The sequence below is a fragment of the Phacochoerus africanus genome, chromosome 7 (assembly GCF_016906955.1).
Source record: "Phacochoerus africanus isolate WHEZ1 chromosome 7, ROS_Pafr_v1, whole genome shotgun sequence".
Taxonomy (NCBI): domain Eukaryota; kingdom Metazoa; phylum Chordata; class Mammalia; order Artiodactyla; family Suidae; genus Phacochoerus; species Phacochoerus africanus.
The window spans coordinates 61,808,310-61,834,814 of NC_062550.1; the positions used below are offsets into that span (position 1 = coordinate 61,808,310).

General features: G+C 35.1%; 1 protein-coding gene across 3 annotated transcripts in view; it reads right to left on the reverse strand.

The window, feature by feature from the left end:
* The window catches only part of ATF7IP (activating transcription factor 7 interacting protein), a 122,260-nt gene that overhangs the window by 26,474 nt on the left and 69,281 nt on the right, over positions 1-26,505 (reverse strand). For all 3 annotated transcript variants that reach the window (XM_047787498.1, XM_047787499.1, XM_047787497.1), the window contains 4 exons: positions 17,504-17,569; positions 5,889-5,962; positions 5,223-5,311; positions 1,506-2,144 (listed from right to left, as the gene is read on the reverse strand). In XM_047787498.1, coding sequence (XP_047643454.1) covers positions 1,506-2,144; positions 5,223-5,311; positions 5,889-5,962; positions 17,504-17,569 — 868 coding nt within the window. The remainder of the gene's footprint in view (positions 1-1,505; positions 2,145-5,222; positions 5,312-5,888; positions 5,963-17,503; positions 17,570-26,505) is intronic.

The following is a 26,505-nucleotide window of genomic DNA, read 5'->3' on the forward strand; positions in this document are numbered from 1 at the left end:
TATTTAAATAAGTACAAACAGACTGGCACTCATTACAATTAATCTAGTGCATTGTTAGATAACTATGTGTCAGCAAATGTTCATATAAATGTTAACAAGATAATGAAATTTAATTATAATTCTGATATTTTTTAGAAGTGTTTAGGGTACTAACATTCATAATATTAAAGAAAATAATCTTTCAAGTAATTTATTTCTTTTTGGGCCATGGTCTTTCAGGGAAGTTCTATATTTAAGAATATATTTTATCTTGCAACCATGAATTAAATAAAAAAATGTCAACTTAAGCTCAAAATTTCAGAAAGAAGAAAAACTCCAACATCACATAAAATAATGTCCATGATAATCATCTTCCATCTGACGTATTGAAAAACAGTAAGGATTGGAAGAAAAAGAAATTAGAGAAATATGAAGTAACCCCCCAAAATATTTCTCATTCACTGACCTCAATTAAAAGTAAGCATCTTTAATGTCCAAGGAAGGTGACAGCAGATAATGCTCAGAAATAATTACTGTACCATGCAAATATTTAAATGTTAAATATTAATACTGATAATATTTGTATTTTAAATTTCAGATATACTCTTAAATCCAGATGTTAAATGTGTGAGGGTGATATTCAACTTCAGTCCAATATAAATTTTTATCTGCCATCCACTTACTCTCTCAATAACTCTATGAAACACTATCACTATTTTATGAGAAAATACACACAAAAGAATAGTATACTACTAAAGACAACATGAGAAATTTAAAAAACAAGGCTTGTATATCTCACTTGTAAAAGTAATTTTGTACTTTATAATCTGTTTCTTATATTTCATGATATGGTCACTTACCATATCACTAAGACAGAAACTGTAGCAATTTCATTATATACATGATGCCTATGCATTCTTTCAGGTCTTTCCAAAAGTAGTGAGGATAAATGTGAAGTCAGAAATGAAGAATAAACAAGTTAAAGTATGCATACAAAAAGGTATGCTTTCTAAGAATAAGGAAGACAGAGTTTTACAGTATCTACATTTTAAATACGTTAAATCAAGTTCTCCCTTTGTAATAATTCAAAGTATGTACACATATACAAACATAATCATGTAATCTGCCATATGGGAAAATATATAAGACAGAAAATAAGAAGCAAGCACACATTTTGTAGTAAATGAAGGATCTACTTTTAAACCATTCAAATTTGGAAGATATGAGTGATGAATGCACAAAGGATTTTTCCAAATGGTTGGGTAGGAAAGATACATAATTTTTATTTTCCTCTTATTAGCATATATTATGTCAATTAAAATACTTTAAAAAATAAACTTTCTCAAATCCCACTTTAATAACATCTTTTCTCTTAGGTGAATGAAGATTCACTAAAAACAATCTCCATGAAATTCTATTTACCCTGTTCTTCCAATAATGCGAGACCCTCCCCCACCCCCCAAGTTCAATTCTATATACTATTAACATGTTGGCATTTCTATTATTAAACCTACATGCTGACTTACCAGTTCTTGTGGTGTTGCTGTTGCTCTGTTCTACAGGAGATGAAGTACTAAAAGCAGAAATTGGAATTTTCATCTGTATAGGACCTCGATTATTTGATGGACTATAGAGTCCTGACGGGCCCACTGTGGGTAAAGAAGTCCTTGTGGCTTGTACAATAGAGTGTGCTGTTGGAACAGCCTGTACAGCAAGTGTTGTTCCTAACGTTGCAGCACTGGCAGGAGAGTTCCTCTGAATACTAGGACTGGGCACAGAAGGAACGTTGTTTGGTTTAGTGGGGTTTGGCAAGGATGGCAAGGATACTGGATTTTTGGTAAGACCACTCACTGCAGGTGGGCTTTGTACAGAAATGAATTCAACGTTGCCAGATGGTTGATTGGTCACTAAAGTCCCTGGATGGCTCTGCAGAAGCTGAGGCTGGGAGGATACAGCAACAGGTACATGCAAAATCACTGGTAAAGACTGCAAAGAGATTGTAGGCTGGGGATTTCCACTAGGCACCTGAGTAGAAGCAACTACTGTAGCTGTGTTGGGTGCAGGGAGAACTGATGTTGCTGTCAAAGAACCCGAAGTCACTGGAGTCTGCAATTTAGGTTGACTACTGACAACTGCTGGAGGGGTGACAAGATTGGTTGAAGATACTATGAAAAAAAAAAAAGAAGTCTCAGTTTAAATAGCTATACTTAGCTAAGATAATACATGTTTATTTATTTATTTATTTATTTATTTTGTCTTTTTGCTATTTCTTGGGCCGCTCCTGTGGCATATGGAGGTTCCCAGGCTAGGGGTTGAATCGGAGCTGTAGCCACAGGCCTACGCCAGAGCCACAGCAACGCGGGATCCGAGCCGCGTCTGTAACCTACACCACAGCTCACGGCAACGCCGGATTGTCAACCCACTGAGCAAGGGCAGGGATCAAACCCGCAACCTCATGGTTCCTAGTCGGATTCGTTAACCACTGCGCCACGACGGGAACTCCAGATAATACATGTTTAATGCATTGCATGAAATTTCTTAATTTAAGATTTAAATTCTGGAATTCTTAAATTCATAGAAGCATTTCTGCATCTATATTTGGTACATTATGAAAACAACACATGGTTTATGATTAAGATGGAGGACTGCTATCTCAGTATCAAAAGTCCCTAAAAATTACTATACTTACTTCAGAGTAACTGGTAAAACAATTATAAAACACAGAAAACTATATAAAATTACACAAACAATTTTGAGACTACACAAAAAATATCATAAATGCCTTAGAACATTGGGAACATGTAGAAAATCTAGGAAGTCAGTACCCTTAATGAATAATAGGTAAACTTGGTCATCATATTTTATCATTGGATAATTAGAAAGCTTTATGTGCGGATCAAATTTTGTTGAAGTGCCTGAGAGAGGAACTAGTGAGGAGTGGCTGCCTTTACTGACACTCTACTGACCCACATGATATTAAAAAAATAGCATAGTGAAGATGGGAGATGAATGAAGGAGCAGATACCAAAGAGCAGAAAAAAATCAAAACTCTGGTCACATGGTAATTTTAGTTCAACCATTTGTGTTTATTCTCATTTGAATAGGTTTGAAATCAATGACCAAGTGTTTTTCTCACTGATTTGTAGTCTTTATAAAATCACAGGCACACTAAAGCAGTAATTCTCAAAGTGTGATCCAGGAAGACACATGGGGGTTACTGAGATCCTTTCAGGAAGTTAGAAATGTCAAAACTATTTCCATAACAATAATAAAACAATATTTGACTTTTTCACTATGTAGACATTTGCATCAATGAGCAAAAGAAATGGTGAGTAAAACTTCTGATGCTTTAGTATAAAAATTAAGGTAGTGGTGTGAAATTATCTCTGCATTCTTTACCACCACATATACACAGTAAGAAAACAAACACAAATCAGTTTCATTAAATAATGTTCATGATGGAGTAATAAAAACTATTAATTCTATTGAATCTCAACCCTTCAGTACAGGCCTGAAGGGTTTTTTATGTGAAGAAAGAGGAAGTACACAGAAAACATGACTGCTACATGCCCAAGCAGAATGGCTGGCTCTAGGAAAAGTACTTGTATGATTGAGTTGTAAGCTGAGCTAACAGCCTCTTTCATGGAAGACCACTTTTACTTGAAAGAATGACCTACAGATGTACTGTGGTTATTTACACTTGGGTATCTGGCAAATTTTTTCTTGAAAATAAACCAAGTAAGGCAGTCACTTCAAAGGAAACAACCTACAGTATTTACTGGCAATAATAAAATCTGAATTTTAAAAACAAAAATTAGAACTTTGGAAAAACATCTACCTTCCACTGAAAGCAAGACAGCTTCCCAAATCTTTAAAGACTTTTCTGAGAAGAACTGATAGTGAAATAAATAAATGATTTTTTAAAAATTATTAATGAAATATGTCGACATTTGGAAGACTTAGAAAGTTCAATGAGTATTTTCCAAATGATCAATTGAGTATTAGTAAAAGATTCATCCAACTACAAGACAGACAAGTGAATTTTAATGAAAAATTCAGAAAAGTTTGGATACAGATGCAGATATGAGAATTTAGGTATCTTCAGCCATTTCAATGTTTAAATGAAGTATAAAAAAGATTTAACGAATCCGACTAGGAACCATGAGGTTGCGGGTTCGGTCCCTGCCCTTGCTCAGTGGGTTAACGATCCGGCGTTGCCGTGAGCTGTGGTGTAGGTTGCAGACGCGGCTCGGATCCTGTGTTGCTGTGGCTCTGGCGTAGGCCAGTGGCCACAGCTCCGATTCGACCCCTAGCCTGGGAACCTCCATATGCTGCAGGAGCGGCCCAAGAAATAGCAAAAAGACAAAAAAAATAAATAAATAAAAAATTAAAAAATAAAAAAGATTTATAAAAATATAATGGAGTTCTCTTGTGCACGGCATTAAGGATCTAAGCATTATCACTGCAGCAGCTTGGGTCACTGCTGTAGCACGGGTTTAATCCATGGCCCAGGAGTTTCGACATGCCACAGGCATGGCCAAAAATTAGATAAATAAATAAATAAGGAAATAACATTCTTTTGGCTAATTTTGAAAAGAATTATTTTTCATCAAAACATGTTACTTATGATATATAATATTATTTTTAGGTGAATATTCTAAAATTTTATGTTTTAATTTTCGCCATAGTAAATATCAATTAATACATCCAAATAAACAAAACTCCTTGGATTCTTTTTTTTTTTTTTTTTTAAGGGCCACATCTGTGACATATGGAAGTTCCCAGGCTAGGGGTTGAATCGGAGCTGTAGCTGCCAGCCTACACCACAGCCACAGCAACATGGGGTCTGAGCCACATCTGTGACCTACACCACAGCTCACAGCAACAGCGGATCCTTAACTCACCAAGAGATGAGGAATTGAACCCACATCATCATGGTTACTAGTCAAGTTCATTAACCGCTGAGCCACAATAGGAACTCTGCTCTTTGGATTCTTAATAATTTTTTAGGATTATATGAGAATATAAAGACCTGAACGTTTGAGAATAACTACAATAGTAGAGATTTGAATTTCTGTATTTTCATGCATATCTGTGACCTTAATATTTAAATAAAATTTTGTGCTTAGCGCTCAATTTTACATGACTGTGCTCAGTTTTAGATCATTTCAAACTCAAAAGAATGTCAGAGAATCAAAGCCTTCAATTCCTAAGAAAATGTATTTCAGTGTTAAGAATATTACCTGTATTCACAGGAGTCTGAAAAGTTGGTGGTACACTCTCACTTATATTTCTTTTGGATTCCAGCATCTGTCTCACTGTGCCTGCATTTCTATAAAATATATATACACACAAACGGTCAATGAACATGCCATTCTAGGGGATATCAATTTATGTATAAAGAAAGCAGTGGACCATAGTAAAAAAGGTGGCTAGACTTGAATATTAAAGCACTAAACTGAGAGTAAATGCAGTGAAGCAAAGCTGGCACAAAGACTTTGGAATGCTGGGGTCTACAGCATTAGGGAAGAGTTTTTCTCCTATATTCTAATGTCCTCAATTCTTTAATCCGAAAACCAAATGTAGGTCTGAATATCTGCACACCTTAGTTTCTATCACTGCTGATCAAAGCATTTCTCAATTACCTAAGACAATATTTAGCACAAGTGGTTAAAGAAATCTGCAATGAACTTAGGAAAGTCTTATTAATAAATTAGCAAAATCAATATCCATGGGTGAACAATTAATTACAACAAAGCAAAAAAGAAGAAAATATATTTAATCCAGTATACCAATCACTTATCTCTACATAAATATCTAGAGACATTCCAAAATTTTTCTGTAAAAAAAAAGAGAGCCTTTTTCTCTTATTTAAAAACTTGATAAACAAGACTGTTTAAAATTCTCACCTGTAGGGCACACTGTTATTGCTGCTGACATCAACAACAGACTTTCCTGGTGATATAGGTGGGTTTGGTGGATTCTGGGTGAAAAAAAAAAAAAATTCACAAGCAATCTTTAAAAATGAGAACTTTAAATGCCTTGCCAATGTGTTATCTCTTAATTCTATAGTACAGTGGAAAATGTTATTAGCTGAGAAAAAAAAAATTAAATCTTGGCACTGCCACTTTTTAAACCACTTACACAAATTACTTATTCTACTGAAACAACTGCTTATCACATGAAAAACAGAATAATTCCTAGGCCTCAGTTTAAAATAAAGACTGTGACAACAGCTTACATGCTATAAGGGTTCAGTAAACATTAACAATATGAATCTGAAGAATAACCAGACACACTTGTTCAATAAATATCTACTGAATTAAATAAAAGGCACAGCAAGGACCAGATTATAAGCAGAAACTCACAAACAAAATAAATATTTACTTTTCCCCAGAAGTACCTGACTACTAACTAATTGATATCCTATGTCACAAACCAAAATTCTCATAAATATTTTTATGATTTTTGTTCAAAAAATAACTACTTGTCACTATGTGACTTATAATTTCATGAAAAGATGTCCCAATTCTAAATTTCAGTACGAACTAATTTACACCTTTTCTGCCAAACAAAAACTAGAGAATATAGAAATAGAGTTCTAATACTTAGATGTTAATTACTATCATTTGGTCTTCCATCATTATGATACTATCATCATTTATTTCTTACATTGAGAAAAATAAAGTAATTCTATTCAAGATTTAATTAAGTATAATAATAACACATATTAAACAAAGGGTGATAAGTGCTTAGGATCACACCAAGCAGATACCACTAATGATTCTTCTCAATGACAAATACATCTTGCTGCTTTTTATAAGATAAAAGAATAATTTTAACCTAATACTACAGTATTGTACTAGTTATGTGTGTAAAGTTTACAAAAGACAGAATTAAGAAAAAGTGCTGTAAAGATGCTCAGAATCTGGCTGTGGACACAAAAACATTTGAAATAAATAGAAAAGCAAATGAAAGTAATAGCGTAGTATCATTGGAAAACGTTTAAAAAAGAATTTCAGGGGAGGAGTTCCAGGAATTTCTGGGAAAAATACAGTGGGTTAAGAATCTGACTGCGGTAGTTTGGGTTGCTGTAGAGGTATGGTTTTGATTACCAGCCTGATGCAGTGGGTTAAAACATGTGGTGTTGCTGAGGTGCAGCATAGCACATCTGTGGCTCAGATTCATCCCAGACCTGGGAACTTCCATATGTCATGGGCGCAGCCACTGGGGGAAAAAAAAAAAAATTAAGGGAAAAGAAATACATCTTCTAACAAGTCTTGAGTAATTAGTATATTCCAAATAGTTAAAATGGAGGTAAACAACATTTTATGGAAAAAAAGGAGGAATATGTGCATAATAAATAAGTATAACATGGCTTAAAGTCAGTAGATGGAGGACTCTAAATACTACAGTATGGTGACATCAGCAAGACAGCAGAATTGGAAACCCCATGCCCTCTTTCCCTCACGAAGACAATGACTTAACAATATATGGAACAAATTTCACTTGTAAGATGTTCAGAAACCTGTTACGAAATACATCACCCTGAGTGAGTGCAAGCCCCAAAAGAGTGCACAGTAGTAGGTAAGAAAGTCATTTACACCTACCCACTGTACACTATCCCCTTCCTGGCACAATGTAGTGCAATCAAGAGAAAACTCCCAGCAAGTGTCCTCTCTATTAGGAAGAAAAGAGAAGAATGGAACTTGCATGCAACATTCTGGCTTTTCAGAGGACTGCCCAAGGCACTGGCTTCAGTTTCACATGACGTGGGGGAGGTAGTCTAACTTGGATGTCTGGGGACTAGATGAGAACAAAGACAAACCTCTTGGCTTGGTACCAAACCAGGAAAATTGTAGTAATACACAGACAACAGAGGGAACTCCAAAAGTATGATTTGGTAAAGCAGCAGCAAGACTGTGATACATTGAGGCCAATACCAGATGGAGAACAGGAAGCTCCCAAGAATTAGATAAATCTCTTCAGATGGGAGATTAAATGCACAAGCTCAAAGAATACACATCTCTAAAAGAGATTTGAGAGGACACCAGATTTATCTCCCGGACTGACCAGTAATGATCTTCATCTGTATGAAGATATTCCAAAAAGAGAGGGAGGGTATTTTTTTTTCCCCAAATGCCTTAATTTCAACAAGAGAGCTAGACATACCAAAAACAGGGAAATAACAACCAAAGAAATAAATCTCTAGAAACTGACCCTAAAGAAACAGATCAATGAACTCCCCAACAAAAAATTTACAGTGACTAATATTAAGATGCTAAATGAGATAAAAGAGAATACAGGCAGAAAACTATGTAAAACCAGGAAAATAATGCAGGAAGAAAAATAAACTTTATAATGGAGCCAAAAGAAATTCTGGAGCTGAAGAATACAGTTGAATTGAAACATATATTAGAGGGGATCAATATCAGACTGTATCAAGTAAAATAAAGAATCAGCAAACTGGAAGACAAGTCATGGACTTGAAATTACTGGCTTAGAGCACCAAGCAAAAAAAAAAAAAAAAAGTAAAGACTAACTAAGGGAATTATAAGACACCATCAAATGGACCAATATACAAATACGGGAGATCCAGAATGAGACGAGAGAAAATGGGCAGAAAACCTACTTAAATAATGGCCAAAAACGTCCCAAAATTAAGGGAAAAATAGATAAATTCAAGGAAGTGGAAAATCTCCCAACTAGGATAACCTGAAGAGACCTACACTAAGAAACACTGTAGACCAGCTGTCAAAAGTCACAAGGATTTTTTTAAAGTAGCAAGAGAAAAGTGACCCATCATATTTAAGGCAGCTCCCTTAAGATTATCATCAGTGGTTTTCTCAGCAGAAAACTAGCAGGCCATAAGGGAGTGGAATGATATATTAGAAGTACTGAAAGGGAAAAAAAAAAACCTACCCTTAAACAATACTATAACCAGCAAAACAATCATTCAAATATGAAGGAACAAATGCTAAAAGTATAAATGCTTTCATTTATACTTTCCTTCAAGTATAAATGAAAGGATACTAGACAGCAACTTGAAAGGAAATGAAAATATAAATTTTTCTGGCAAAAGTAAATATACAAATACAGAATCCTGTATTACCATAAACTTGGTGCAAAAAATTGCATTTAATTCTGGTATGGAATTTGAGCATAAAATGTAATTGTAAATCCACATTAAAGTACACCGAATACAAAAAGATATAATGTACAATTATAATGTAAAGTGATGGGAGGAAAGCTATGTCTGAACTTAAGTTGTATCAGTTTAAAATAGTTGTAAACTTAAGATATTTTACGTAACCCATGGGAACCACTGAGAAACTAGCTATGAAGTTACACACAAAAAGAGAAATGAGTTAAAACATATCATTACAAACTAACTAAACAGATAAATAAACAAATGAAACATATAGGAGTAAGCAAAAAAAGGAGACAAAACAGCTCCAAGACAAATAGAAACTATTTAACAAAATGGCAATAATAAGTCTGTCCCTAATTACTTTAAATCCAAATGGACTAAATTCTCTATAGAAAAACATACCCTGGCTTGGATTTAAAAAAAAAAAGAGTTCCTGTCATGGCTCAGTAGTTAACGAATCCAACTAGGAAACATGAGGTTGCAGGTTCAATCCCTGGCGTTGTTTAGTGGGTTAAGGATCTGGTGTTGCTATGAGCTGTGGTGTAGCTTGCCGACGTGGCTCAGATCCCACACTGCTGTGGCTCTAGGGTAGGCCGGCGGCTACAGCTTCGATTAGACCCCTAGCCTGGGAACCTCCATATGCCACGGGAACGGCCCTAGAAAGGGCAAAAAGACACACGCACAAAAAGACCTTGCTATATGCTGTTAAGAAGGGACACACTTTAGGTCTAAAGACACAAACGGGCTGAAAGGAAAAGTAAGGAAAAAGACATTTCATTCAAATGATAAGAAAAACAAAGTAGAAATGACCATACGCATATAAGACAACGTAGATTTGAGTCAAAACTATCACAAGAGCAAAGAACATTCATTACATAATGATAAAAATCAACTGATCGGTTACAATATTTATAAATATATGAATGTAAATTCTATACCCTTGAATATATGATTTTAAAAAGGAGAAACACAAATACAGTAATAGTGGAGTCTTCAATAGATAATTTTACATAATGGATAGATGTTCTAGACAGAAAAATAATAAGAAAATAGTAGAAATGAACAACACTGTGGATCTAACAGAAACGTATGTAGAAATTTTCACTCAATACACATTCTTCTCAAGCACACAAAGAACTTTCTCCAGTATAGATCATATATTAGGACAAAAGATAAGCCTCAGCACATTTAAAAAGATGAAAACCATACCAAGTATCTTTCCAACCATGATGGAATGAAACTTGGAATCAACAACTGGAGGAAAACAAAAAAGGTCACAAATATGTAGAAATTTTTAAAAACCCTTAAAAATCCTGTGAATAAAAAAAGAACTCACAAGGAATAGTAGAAAATATATTGAGATATATATAAATAATAGCACAACATACCAAATTTATGGGGAAATTGATGCAGCAAATGTATTACTAAGATAAAAGTTTGCTTTCATTTTAAAAACTCCTCAAATCAACAACCTAACTATTTTTAAAATTTTTTTATCTTTTGTCTTTTTAGGGCCACACCCTTGGCATATGGAGGTTCCCAGGCTAGGGGTCTAATCAGAGCTGTTGCTGCTGGCCTACGCCACAGCCACAGCAATGCCAGATCCGAGCTGCATCTGCGATCTATACCACAGCTCACGGCAATGCCGGATCCTTAACCCACTGAGCAAGGCCAGGGATCGAACTTGCAACCTCACGGTTCCTAGTCAGATTTGTTACTGCTGCACCAAGATGGGAACTCCAACAACCTAACTTTATACCTCAAAGAACCAGGAAAGAAAAAACAAACTAAATTCCAATTTAGAAGAAGGAGGGAAATAATAAGGAGTACATCAGAAATAAATGACAAAGAGAATACAAAATCAATAGGAAAAGAACAGCGAATCTAAACTGACACAGGGTCCATGAGGATGCAGGTGGGTTAAAGATCTGGCATTGCTATAAGCTGTGGTGTAGGTCACAGATGTGGCTGAGATCCCATGTTGCTGTGGTAATGGTGCAGGCCAGCAGCTGAAGCTCTGATGCAACCCCTAGCCCAGGAATTTTCATATGCTGCAGGTATGGTAGTAAGAGAAAAAAAAAAAAAATCCCAACAAGCAAAAAAGTCAGGGACCAGATAGCTGTATTGGGGAATTATACTAGACATTTAAGGAAAACAAACAATAGTCCTCCTAAACTCTTCATAAAAAAAAAAAAAAAAAACTGAAGTGGTGGGAACATTTCCAAACTCATTTTATGAAGTCAGCATCACCCTGACAGCAAAGCCAAAGACACCAAAATAAAATTACAGGCTAATATCTCTGATAAACACATATGCAAAAATTCTCAACAAAATGCTAGTAAGCAAAATTCATCAACACATGAGGAGAATTATACAGCATGACCAATAGGATTTACCCCTGTAATGGAAAGATAGTGCAACATATGAGAAACAATCAAAATAATACTCCATATTAAAGAATGAAGGGGGGAAAAAAAAACCCACGATCTCCTCAATTGTTGCAGGAAAAAGCATTTGACAAAATTCAATATCTTTCATGTTAAAAACACTCAACAAGTTAGAAATAAAAGGAAATTATCTCAACATTAAAGAGATCGTATATCAAAAGCCCATAGCTAACATCATACTCAATGGATACTAACTGAATTCTTTCCCTCTAAGATGAAGAACAAGGCAAGCGTGCCCATTCTCACCAATTTCTTCAACATAGTACTGGAAAGGCTTTACCAGAGCAATTAAGCAAGGAAAATAAATAAAAGGCAGCCAACCTGGAAAGTAAAAGTGTGTCTACTATCAGATGACATTTTATATTTAGATAACCCTAAAGATTCCAGGGGTGGGGGTGGGGTGGATGTTTGAACTAATTAGTGAATACAGCACTGTTACAGGACAGAAAAACCAATATGCAAAAATCAGACATATTTTCAGAGAAAGACAAATGCTATGATATCACTTATATGTGGAATCTAAAAAATAAGACAAGCTAGTAAATATAACAAAAAAGAAACAAACTCATAGATAAAAACAACAAACTAGTAGTTACCAGCAAGGAGAGGAGAGGCAAGAGACAGAGGTAGGGAATTAAAAAGTACAAACTATTACATATAAAATAAATAAGCTCTGAAGACATGTTGAGCATGGGGAAAATAGCTAATATTTTATAACTACAAATGGGGCATAGCCTTTAAAAATTGTGAATCATTATTTTATACACCTGAAAATTACATAATATTGTAAATCAACTATACCTCAACAATAACAAAAAATCAAATGCATTTCTATATACAAACAATGAATAAACTGAGAAAAAAATTAAGAAAATAATCTATTATACAATCATCAGAGAGAATAAAATATTTAGGGGCAAACTAAGAAGGTAAAAGACCTTTACACTCAAAACTACAAAACCTCATTGAGAGAAATAAAAGACACAAATAAATGGAAAGACATCTCATGTTCACGGATTGAAAGAGTTAATATTGTTAAAATGTCCATCCTATCCAAAGTGAACCAAAGTTTCAATGCAACCTCAACCAAAATTCCTGTAATTTTTTTCACAGAAACAGGAAAAAGCACCTTAAAATTCATATGGAATTTCAAGGAACTCTGAATTACCAAAACATTCTTGTAAAGGAAAAACAAAGTTGAAGTTGTCATACCTCCTGGTTTTAAAACATGTTAAACAAAGCTACGTTAATCAAAACAGCATGGTGCTATAATACAGACAGACATAGACGAACAGAACAGAATAGAGACTGTGGATATAAACTCTTATATATGATTTAAATGATCTTCTGAAAGGTTAACAAGACTACACAATGGGGAAAGAACAGTCTTTTAATAAATGAAGTGAAAACTGCACATCCAAATGGAAAAGAATGAAGTTAGACCATTAAACCATACCAGATTTAGACCAGGTTAAAGACCTATACGTAAAACTTAAGATCATGACATTCCTAGGGAAAAACATAGAGGGAAGCTTCAGAACAGTAGATTTGGTAATAATTTCTTGGATCACAGCAAAGGAAACAAAAGCATAAAAAAGACAAAGGAGATAACATCAAACATAAAATCTTCTGCACATAAAAGGAAACAAGAGTGAAAAGCAAACTTACGGAATGGGAGAAAATAATGGCAAATCATTCATGATGAAGCATTAATATCCACAACATATAAAGCTCTCCTACAACTTAACAACTAAAATACAAGTAATCAGATTCAGCAATGGCCAAAGGACCTAGATACACATTTCACCAAAGGAAATATGCAAAATAGCCAATAAGCATATGAAAATATGTTCAACATCACTAATTACAGAAATTCTAATCAAAATCACAATGAGATATTGCCTCACATCCACTACAGCAGACACTATTACAAACAGAAAAAAAGAAAAAAAATGAGTGTTGCAAGAATATAAAGAAATTGGAATCCTTATGCCTTGCTGGTAGGAATGTAAAATGGTGTGGCTGCTAAGGAAAACAGTATGGAGGTTCCTCAAAAAACTAGTAACAGAATTACTATACGACTCAGCAACTTCACTTCTGGGTATATATCTAGAAGTGTCAAAACCAGGATCTCAAAGAGGTATCTCCACACCATTGTTCACTGCAGCATTATTCAAAAGAGCCAAGAATTGAAAGCAGCCCAAATATCCACAATAAAATGAACAGATAAAGAAAATGTGGCATATACATACAAAGAAGTATTAGTCAGGCTTTAAAAAGAAGGAAATTCTGTCACATGCTATAACATAGATGAACCTTGAGAATATTATGCTTTGTGAAATAAGTCAGTCTCAAAACAACAAACAGTATATGACTGCACTTATGAAATATCTGGAGTAGTTAAAATCATGGATACAGAAAATAGAACGATGGGAGTTCCTATCATGGCTCAGCAGTAATGAACCTGACTAGTATCCATGAGGACGTGGGTTCAGCCCCTGGCCTTGGTCAGTGGGTTGAGCCTTGCTATAGGACACAGATGCAGCTTGGATCTGGTGTTGCTGTCCCTGTGGTGTAGGCCAGCAGCTATAGCATGGATTCAACCCCTAGCCTGGGATCTTCCATATGCTGTGGGTATAGTCCTAAAAAAAAAAAGAAAAAGAAAAATAGAACCAGGGTTTCCAAGGGTTAAGGGGGAGGGAGAGTAGGCAGAAAGATGTCCAAGTTTTTAAATTTTGAATTGGACTTACTCACAAACTAAAGAAAACAGGAACAAAATTTGAAAGACTGAAGACCACCTTAACATTTTCTTCATGTACCACACATGCTAATTGTTCAGATTAATCTTTTCTAGTCTTTAAGAATTACATAGTATTTGTCCTTGCTTATATATTACTTGCAGCTAGTCCATAAAAAACTTTTTAAGGATTGTAATGTTTTCATCTTTATTCCCTGAAGTCTCTGCCTTTGATTAAACAAATAAGAATTGAAAAGCAGTTTTGAGAACAAATTTGATATGTAAAAATACTGGAAAAGTACACAGTGGGCGGCACTCCTTAGTTAAGAAACAGGATGAAAAGAAAAAATGAAAATTCATATTGTACAAAATACTGGAAAAATTTCAAACCCCTAAGTTTGGTTCAGGCATAACAAAAAACAGTTTAAAAAAAGGGTTTATACCAATATTCTAATATAAGAAATAAAATAGCTTAATTCTTATGTCATAACAAACAAAACAGGGAAAGTAGAGTTTAAAATCAGAGAATTAGGAGTTCCCGTTGTGGCTCAGTTATTAACAAATCCACCTAGGAACCACAAGGTTGCGGGTTTGATCCCTGGCCTCACTCAGTGGGTTAAGGATCCGGCATTGCCGTGAGCTGCGGTGTAGGTCGCAGACATGGCTCAGATCTTGCGTGGCTGTGGCTGTGGTGTAGGCCAGCAGCTGTAGCTCTGATTAGACCCCTAGCCTGGGAACCTCCATATGCCGTGGATGTGGCCTTAGAAAAGACAAAAAGACGTCCCCCCCGCCCAAAGATAGCCTGGGAACCTCCATATGCCGTGGATGTGGCCTTAGAAAAGACAAAAAGACGTCCCCCCCCGCCCAAAGATAGCCTGGGAACCTCCATATGCCGTGGATGTGGCCTTAGAAAAGACAAAAAAGACGTCCCCCCGCCCAAAGAATTTAAAAATAAATAAATAAATAAAATCAGAGAATTAATTACATCATTGATGAAAACTTTAATAAATAAATCTTTGGCTATACACAAATGGGATTTGATGAGATTAGCCTGTATAAACAAAGATAAAACTGTCAGTTGCTCAAAAAACAGAGACCAGTCAGAGTTTAAAATTTAAGTGAAAAGGATACAGAGATTGCAGAACAGATTAGTAGTTGCCAGGGTGCAGGGAGTGAGGGTCAAGAGAAGGGTGAAATTATAAATGAGCAGCACGAGGGAGTGAGTCCCTTTATGGTGAGGAAACAGTTCTATACTTAACTGTGGCAACAGGTTACATACATCTATACATGATACTGAACTTCATAGAAACACACGCACACAATTAATTCATGAAAAAACTGGTAGAAACTGTTAAGATCTTTAAGACTACTTAACAGGATTGTATTTACTGCTTGGTTTTAATATTGTATTACAGCTATTGAAGATTTCATCACTGTGGGACACTGAGTGAAGGGCTCATAGGAGTCTATGTACTATTGTTGGAACTTCCTTTGTATCTATCACTATTCAAAATAAATTTTGCTTTAAAAAGTCAAGTAAAGGAGTTCCTGTTTTGGCTCAGTGGTTAACAAATCCGACTAGGAACCATAAGGTTGGGGGTTTGATCCATGGCCGTGATCAGTGGGTTAAGGATCCAGCACTGCAATGAGCTGTGGTGTAGGTTGAAGATGTGGCTCGGACCCTGCATTGCTGTGTCTGTGGTGTAGGCTGGCGGCTACAGCTCCGATTAGACCCCTAGCCTGGGAACCTCCATATGCTGTGGGTGTGGCCTTAGAAAAGACAAAAAGACCAAAAAAATTTTAAAAATTTTAAAAATAAATAAAAAGTCAAGTAAAGAAGATATGAAAATGAATCACAACAGAAAAAAAAATCCTATAGGAATAATGACTACTACTGAAATAATTATTACTGGCAATTCTATGTGCCAGGCAATGGGTCAATCAAGACACAAAGAAATGTAATGTGTTCAAATGGGGGGTGGGGGGGAAAGAAATTCAGGTATGGCCAAAAAAGGCAAAAAAAAAAATAGTAAGATTTCGATCCTTTTTTAATGAGAACCCATAGGAAAATGTACTCAATGATTTGTAATTATCTATATGGGAAAAGAAAGAGTGGATATATTTATATGTATGACTGATTCACTTTGCTATATACACCTGAAACTAATACAGCATTGTAAATCAACTATACTCCAAGTTTTTTAAAAATTCAACTAAAAAATACTATAATGTACAAGTGCTATATTAAAAATACATATTATAGAATAACTAAAGAAACAACAAAAAGCAAAAGTGAGATTAGACTACAGTTTGTCAATGCTATGACATGGGGACTTAACTACGTGAGGAAGAAAGGAAGAGGAGAACAGGGCTACTAGAGGCAGGGTAAACACTAAAATATTTTGGAGGAAATAACAGACTAAACTAGGACACTGGCAAATATAAGCAAGCATACATCATTTTATTGCACTTTGAAGATATTGCATTTTTTATAAATTGAAGGTTTGTGGCAACTTGTGCAAAGCAAGTCTATCAGTAATATTTTTCCAACAGTACTTCCTCAATTTGCATCTTTGTATCACATTTTGGTTAATTCCCTCAATATTTCAAACTTTCTCATTACTATTATACTGCTGTGGTGATTTATGATCAGTGATTTTGATATAATAGTTCTTTGTTTTGTATTTTTTAATTAAGGTATGTATTTTTTTAGATATAATGCTATTGCCCATTTAATAAACTATAGCATAGTGTAAACATAACTTTTACATTTTTTTAAACAAAAAAGATTTTCACAAATCTGTGCCTCATTTTATTGTAATAAACACTTTACTGCCATGGTCTAGAACCAAATCTGCAATATCGCCAAAGTATGTCTATATGTAAAAAGAGAAACATGGTAAGGCAAAACCCCAAAACATAATTTTAAAGATGGATAGAGAATACAACTTCAAAAATGCCTTAACATAAATAGATTAATATAAGTGTTGGTGTAAGAAAATAAGTGTAGGATTAGAAAGGGTTAATAATTAGTTTTGGGGCTGCAGGTCCAGAAACAACATGCAGGGAGTACACAGTATGAAAGCAAATTTCAGACCTGTAATAAAGAAGAGTTTCCTCCGAAGTCAGTACTTCCTGAAATGACCACTTAAAGGTAAACATTAATTACGTAAGAATAGAAATTCTTACTTCTTGTCTTTTTTTAAGATCTTCTTTGGCTGCTCCAAAGCGTTTGGTTAACCTGGCTATCTTGGCCTAAAAAAAGCAAAAACAAACAAAAATCAAGTGGCATGATAGTAATAAAAAATAACCCATGCACACATAACAAGAAACCCACAAGTAATAGGATCCTCAGACAATAGCTAATAGCAAAATAAATAAATAAGGCAAGTTCATTATAAAACATGTATTTGAAAAATACAGAAAATCATAACACAAACTAAAATGATCCTTGAACTCAATAGCCAAAGGTAAACACTCTCTTTCTTTTCTTTTTAGGGCTGTCCCTGCAGCATATAGAAGTTCCTGGTCTAAGGGTCAAATTGGAGCTGCAGTTGCAGGCCTATGCCACAGCCATAGCAACACCAGATTCAAACTGCATCTGCAACCTACACCATAGCTTGTTGTAGCATTGGATTCTTAACCCACTGAGCGAGGCCAGGAATCAAACCCAAATGTTCACAGAGACAATGTCAAGTCCCTAACCCGCTGAGCAACAACAGAAATTCACAAAGGTAAACACTTAATTTTAGAAGGTTGGTTTTTTCCCTCCTTGAACTGCAAGTTTGCTCATGAAAAAGTACATTTCTGAATATGTGTGCTCATATCTTTTGTCATTATAGTTGTAAACACATTTAATTTTCTCACTGAGAATTATGTAGTAGGCATATCTGTAAGTCATAAGTAAGTAAGATCCTTTACCAATACTACATATACTGAACATATACGTAGTATATATTCTATACTATATATTGAATATATAGTGTATATATATAGTATACACAATATATTATATACTGTGTATACAGTATATATGTAGAATATATATAGTACATATTAGTATATAATATAGCATATAATATACTGAATCATTATTTATACACTCTCTTTCCTACTGGATATGTTAAATGGTTCTCAAATGCTTCAGTAAAATAATATTACAATTAATAATTCTGTTATTTTAGATTATTTACTTAGGCTACATTCACAGAGGCAGAATTCCTCAGACAGAATAGTTTTAAGGCTCCCATATAAAATGCTTTTTCAGAAAGCTTTGCCAATTTACACTTTCAAAAGCAGTGTGTATGCATGCACATATGATATTCTTCAGAACATTTAATTTCATATCCTATTAACCTGTAATAAACTCACAAAAAAAATGTTACTTTCTTAAGATTAACATTTGTCAGTGAAATTATTTTATTAACCCTTCATACTGTTTATAAAAACTGCCTGATCACATATTTTGCCTACATATATATCCATAAATATTGGACAACTACAAAAGACAAAGAAAAAAATAGAAAAATTACCATAGCACCACATGAGTATTTTTGAATTTTGCATATCATATCATATAGATGTGATACTCAACTGTTTGTCTTGTTTTGATGCTGCTATTTTATGATAAATATATTTTTAAGAATTTTAAATTAAACTTCTAAGTGTGTTCATGAGGCCTGCCCAAGGAAAGGTTCCCTCAGATAATCTCAAAGCATGTCATAAAAAGACATTACTTTTAGCGTTTCTTTCACAAAGTAGTCACTTCTATTTTTTATTTTTATTTATTAGTCTTTTGCTTTTTTAGGGCCACACCCATGGAATATGGAAGTTCCCAGGTTAGGGGTCAAATTGGAGCAGTAGCTGCCAGACCTCACTACAGGCACAGGAACAAGGGATCTGAGCCATGTCTGCAACCTACACCACAGCCATGGCAATACTGGATCCTCAACCTACTGAACAAGGTCAGGGATTAAACCCACGTGCTCATGGATACTTGTTGGGTTCGTTAACCACTGAGCCATGACAGGAAGTCCATAAAGCAGCCACTTCTAAAGGAGACCCTCCCCCCAAACCTAACAGTACTGAGGTCCACTGACATGGGCTAGTCAATCAATTACCTATGACTCCCAAGATGAAAATTTTTCCTCAGGACTTAGAAAGTTAACAGTATTATTAACACCCAAGGATACAGAGCAACTTTTTTAAAAATTCTTAATATGGAATTACCTTTATGTGAATAAAATATTTCAAGTAATTTTTTTAAGAAAGGCATATGGGAAAGTGTTTTTTATATCCTAAATTATACAAGAATGTCTTTCTGTTATTCTTTTGGCAGACTATCTGGTAGGTATTCTGTAAATCACATAATGTATATGTACTATGCAATTATTATTATACAATTTGGCACTGAAAAATGAAAACAATTTAAAAAATTATTTTGTATATGCTATATATGGGGAAAGGTCAAGAATAAATACAAAGGCTACCAATGGTTACCTCTAGAAGCTATGAATTGCAGTGTAAAGAGAACTTCAATTTCATATCATATAGGTCCATAATATTCAAATACTTTTTTTTTTTTGTCTTTTTGCCATTTCTGGGGCCGCTCCCGCGGCACATGGAGGTTCCCAGGCTAGGGGTCGAATCGGAGCTGCAGCCACTGGCCTACACCAGAGCCAGAGCAACGCGGGATACAAGCCGCATCTGCGACCTACACCACAGCTCATGGCAACACCGGATCCTTAAACCACTGAGCAAGGCCAGGTATCGAACCCACAACCTCCTGGTTCCTAACAGGATTCGTTAACCACTGAGCCATGACGGAAACTCCTTTTATTTACTTACTTACTTACTTACTTATTTATTTATTTATTTATTTCAAATACTTAAAAAAAAAATTTGGAGTTCCTGTCATGGCTCAGCAGAAACAAATCTAACTAGTATCCATGAGGGTGCAGATTCAATCCCTGGCCTCGCTCAGTGGGTTAAGGATCCAGCATTGCCTTGAGCTGTGGTGTAGGTCGCAGATGAGGCTCAGATCTGGTGTGGCTGTAGCTGTGGTATAGGCTGGCGGCTGTAGCTCTGATTTGAACCCTAGCCTCAGAACCTCTATGTGCTGTGGGTGCAGCCTTAAAAAGTCAAAAAATTTAAAAAGCAGAATTTCATCACTGAAAAAAATTAAACTACTGGCACAGAAAGGAAACTGCAACTTAGACACTGACATACTGTCTTCTGCCATTTAATATTATAAAAAGGAAATCAAAGAGCAGATTTTTTGTTTTTGTTTTAACCTAGGAAAACCGTACAATTTTTTAATCATAAATCAAAGTATCTGTTATAATAGGCCTAAGTTTGGGCCTCTTTTTTGGTAAGTGTTCTCTGAGATTTTTAAAAAGCCAAGTTTTGTGGGGTTTTTTTGTTTTTTTTGTTTTTTAGTTTAAGAAAGCAACATGCATTATGTCTTTGATTACTACTACTATTTCATTCGCTCTTGACTTCTAAGGCGTATCTATCATTTCCTGTATAAGGGCACAATGGTAGCTGTTTAAATAAAAGTTGCATAGGGATTAAGATGGCAAAGTAGAAGGACTGGAGCTCACCTTTTTCTCAGGAAAACAAAAATATTTCAACAAACTGCTAAACAACCTTCAACAAAATACACTGGAAACTATCAAAAAAAGATAATGCTACTTAAAAAGACAAAGAGAAGGCTACATCAAGATGACAGGAGAGGGCCATTAAGCCATATAAGCAACCTCATACCTGCCAGATAGGCAGCCAAAAGACTGGAAAGTAACTATATTGCAGAGGCTCACCCACCACAGGAGTGAGAGTTCCACGCCCCATGTTAGGTTCCCATGCCTGGATATTTGGCATTGGAAGGAGTAACCCAGAGATCATTTAGTGTTGAGGGCCAGAAGGGCTTGTACACAGCTCTATGGGACTGGGGGAAACGGACACTCCAGTCTTGAAAGGTGCACACAGCCTTTTGTGTGCACTGGGTCCCAGAGCAAAGCAGAGATCATAGGAATCTGGGTCAGACTTGCCTGCAGTTCTTGGAGAATTTCCTGGGAATACAGGGAGTAACTGTGGCTTACTATCAGGGGAAGGACACTGGAAGCTAAGGTCTTGGGAATAATCATCAGCATGAACTCCTCTAGTGATGATCATTTACGAAAGATTTGGCCCCACGCATCAGAGCTGAGAAGCCCCAGGCAAAACAACTTAAGGGGGAGAACACAGCCCCACCCATCAGCAAACAGGCTGCCTAAAGAGCCCCCAGGCACACAGCTGCCTATAATCACACCAAGAAACAAAGCCCCACCCACCAGAGGGATAAGAGTCAGCTCCACCTAGCAGTGAGCTGGCACCAGTCCCTCCCATCAGAAAGTCTGCAGTAAGCCCCTATATCAACTTCAGCCATAAGGGGGGTAGACATCAGAAGCAAGAGAAACTACAACCCTACTGTCTGCAAAAAAGGAGACCACACAAAAAAATCTATACAAAATGAAAAGGTAGAGAATTATGACTCGGATAAAGGAACCCCAGAAAAACAGCTAAGTGATCTTTAGATTACCTATCTGCATGAAAAAGACTTTAGACTAATGATAGATAAGTAAAGACGATTCAAGATCTTAGAAATAAACTGGAGGCAAAGACTGATAAATTACAAGAAACACTGAACAAAGAAATAGAAGATTTAAAGGTTATGAGATCCTGCTGTATAGCACCAGGAACTATATCTAGCCACTTGTGATGGAACATGATGAAGGATAATGTGAGAAAAAGAATGCATACAGTTGTAAGGACTGGGTCACTTTGCTGTACAGCAGAAATTGAAAGAACATTATAAATCAACTATAATAAAAAAAAACTTAAAAAATAAATAATTAAATGTTAAGCACATAGATGCAAAATACAATAAACTGAAATAAAAAATTCACCAGACCCTGCAATCCCACTCTTGGGCATTTATCCGGACAAAACTCTACTTAAAAGAGACACGTGCACCCGCACCGCATGTTCATTGCAGCACTATTCACAATAGCCAGGACATGGAAACAATCCAAATGTCCATCGACAGATGACTGGATTCAGAAGATGTGGTATATATACACAATGGAATACTACTCAGCCATAAAAAAGAATGACATAATGCCATTTGCAGCAACATGGATGGAATTAGAGAATCTCATACTGAGTGAAATGAGCCAGAAAGACAAAGACAAATACCATATGATATCACTTATAACTGGAATCTAATATTCAGCACAAATGAACATCTCCTCAGAAAAGAAAATCATGGACTTGGAGAAAAGACTTGTGGTTGCCTGATGGGAGGGGGAGGGAGTGGGAGGGATCGGGAGCTTGGACTTATCAGACACAACTTAGAATAGATATACAAGGAGATCCTGCTGAATAGCATTGAGAACTTTGTCTAGATACTCATGTTGCAACAGAACAAAGGGTGGGGGGAAAAAAATGTAATTGTAATGTATACATGTAAGGATACCCTGACCCCCTTGCTGTACAGTGGGAAAATAAAAAAATTAAAAAAAAAAAAATTTCACCAGAAGGAACCAACAGCAGAATACAGGAGACAGAAGAACGAACAAGTGAGGTGGAAGACAGGTTGGTAGAAATCACTGCCACAGGAGAGAAAAGAGGAAAAGACTGAAAAGAAATGAAGACAGTCTAAGAGAACTCTGTGACAACTTTAAACACACCAATATCCGTGTTACAGGGGTGGCAGAAGAAGAAAAGAGAAAGAAAGGGCCAGAGAAAATATCTGAAGAGATAAAAACTGAAAACTTCCCTAACACGGGGAAGGAATCACTCACTCAAATCCAGGAAGCATGAGTACCATATAAAATAAACCCAAAGAGGAACACCCCAAGACACATATTAATTATGTGCTCACTGAAAGAGGTGTGGATAAAGAAGATGTGGTACATATACACAATGCAGTATTATTCAGCCATAAATAGGGATGAAATAATGGCATTTGCAGCAACATGGATGGACCCTAGAAATTACCATGCTAAGTGTAGTCAGTCAAACAATGAGACACAAACATCATATGCTATCACTTATACATGGAATCTAAAAAAAAGTATACAATGAACTTCTTTGCAGAACAGAAACTGACTCACAGACTTTGCAAAATTTACAGTTACCAAAGGAGACAGGTTGAGGGGGAAGGACGGGCTGGGGATTTGGGATGGAAATATTGTAAAATTACGTTGTGATGATGGTTGTAAAAACATAAATATAATAAAAGTCACTAAATATTTTAATTTTTTTACATGAAATTTTTTAAAAACTTAAAATTTGTTTATCAACCTAAATAAATAAATAAAATCTGCCTAAATTATTGGAATGCATACACATTTAGGTCTTGTTCAGCAAAGCATACAGACCCAGAATTTCTTTGTTTATGTACCAAGGAATCTCTTAGGAAAAAATTCTGTATGAAAAAAAAAAAAAAAGAGAGAGAGAATTAACCATGAATTAAGTTTGCCTAATAATGAATATAAGTACTCAAAAGAGCTAGAGAATAAATAGGCACATGGTATTCATTATTCAAAACAGTCTCTTGGATTAGGCTGCCACAGATTTAACTGTTGAGGGAAGAGAATGGGAGGAGAGACTAAAACAAAAAACTGAAACAGCTATTTGAAGTTAAAATACTTAAAATGGAGAGTTCCCTGGAGGCTCAGTGGGTTAAGGATCTGGTGTTATCACTGCTGTGGCACATGTTTAATCCCTGGCTCTCCAAGTTCTGAATGCTGCAGGTGCAGCCAAAAAAAAAAAAAAAAAAACTACTTGAAATGGCATTTTATAAATCATAACCACTGAAACACTATATTCAAGAGTGTGTTAACAGCTTTTTCATAAAAAAATCCAGTTGAAATTTTTAGTATTCTGAATTTGCATAATGATTTGAAAGAAATCAATTCTTCCTCTATCCAGGACATATATCCCTGTTGACTCATGCTATGTTTTCTGTCCTTTTTCTTCATAACGGTCTTGAAATTTCCCTTTTAGGTATACTCTTAAGTACTTATTTATTTTCAAATATCTACCATATGTGAAATCTTTTTCACATTACAGTTTCTCATGGTTTTTGATGTATAGGAAATCTACTAGAATGTTTTCCTTTTATTAGTTAGCTGCTATTCATTTATCATGTACTTATCATTATACCTCATTCCTTTTTCCTGTTTTTATTGCCCTGTCACCAAAGCTTTAAATGGCAGCACAGATAAGGCGTCACTGTCCTATTCTCAATTCTCATGAAATATTTCCAAAGACACATTATTAAATATGGTATTTATAACAGGTTTGTGATAATCTTTATGAGATTAATGTACTTCCCTCCTATTTTTTTTCCAAGAATATCTGGTCAATTTTAGCATATTCTCCTTACTTTATATCTACTGAGATGAACACAAAATTTACACCTTTCCTCTCTTACGTGTAACTGTCAAAACACCAGATGACCACTAAACTAATAAAACATACACAATAATGGCCATACACTATAATGAATACGTATGCTTTCCAAAGATAATTTAGAAAAGTCACTAAGCAAACAAAGTATAAGCAGCTACAACAAACCCTGGAAAGGAGGGGAAAACCTGATTTCCTGAACTGTCACAATACAATATTCAAAATCTCCAGTTTTTAACAACAACAAAAAAATCAGCAGGTATACAAAGAAATATGAGAGCATGATCCACTCAAAGGAAAAAAAGAATTAACAGAAGTGTAGCTCAGGTATAGGACTTACTAGACAAAGATTTAAAAAAAAAAAAAAAGAAAACAGGAAAATATAGTGTCTCACCAAATAGAGAATATAAATAAAAAGACAGAAATTATATAAAGAAATAAGTATAAATTCTGGAGGTGAAAGTACAATAACTGAAATTAAGAAACTGAGCAGGATAGGGCTGTAAAGGAATAGAGTTTTATATACTACTAAAAATAAGTGGGTATTAACTCAAGATGTTAAGTGCAATGCACTTTTTCCTTAAGGAAAAAGCTGCAAAAAGAGAAGGAAGAAGGGAATCAAAATGGTTCACTAGAAAAAAAAAGATCAATCACAAAGTAAGTAAGTAATGAATGAATTAAGGATCAAAAAGGGTGAAAGACAAATAAGGGATAAATCTTTCCTTATCAGCAACTAATTTAAATGTAAATAGATGAAATCTCTCCAATTAAAAGGCAGAGATTGGCAAAGTGACTCAACTATATGCTACAAGAGGTCATCAAAATTTAAAACTTTCGTGCATTAAAGAATATCATGAAGAAAGTAAAAAGAAAATTTACAGAGTGGGTGAAAATAGTTTTAAATTACACAGTTTTTGCTCACTATCAGCACTTTTATTCAACATAGTATTGGAAGTCCTAGCCATGGCAATCAGACAAACAAAAGAAATAAAAGTATCCAAACCGGAAGAGAAGAGGTAAAATTGTCACTCTATGCAGACGACATATGCAGAAAAACCTAAGGACTTCACACAAAAACTACTCAAACCGATCAATGAATTCAGCAAAGTAGCAGGATACAAGATTAATATTCAGAAATAGGTTGTATTTCTGTATACTAACAATGAAATATTAGAAAAGGAACATTAAAAAATACCTTTTAAAATCACGGCCCCCAAAATTAAATACCTAGGAATAAACCTGACCAAGGAGGTGAAAGACTTGTATGCCGAGAACTATAAAATACTGACCAAGGAAATTAGGGTATTCAAAGAAATGGAAAGATATCCCATGCTCCTGGATTGGAAAAATTAATATTGTTAAAATGACCATACTAACCAAAGCAATCTACAGAAGAATATATAAACTGTTTGGGTGTGTACACACACACATTAATACCTTGAATTAACTCCTATTTATTTTCAATAGTATACAAATATTACTTATCCATGAAAAGGAATGTAGCACTACAAATACATGCTATGATATATATTAACCTTAAAAACATTATACTAAGGAAAATAGGCTCAACATGAAAAGTTCACATTTGTGTAATTCTGTTCATATGAAATATGCAGGACAGCTAACTCAGTAGAGACAGAAAGCAAAGTAGTGGTTCCCAAAGGCTAGGGGGAAGAGAAAATTAGAAACGACTATTTAATGGGTGCAAGATTTTCTTTGAGATTGATGAACATGAC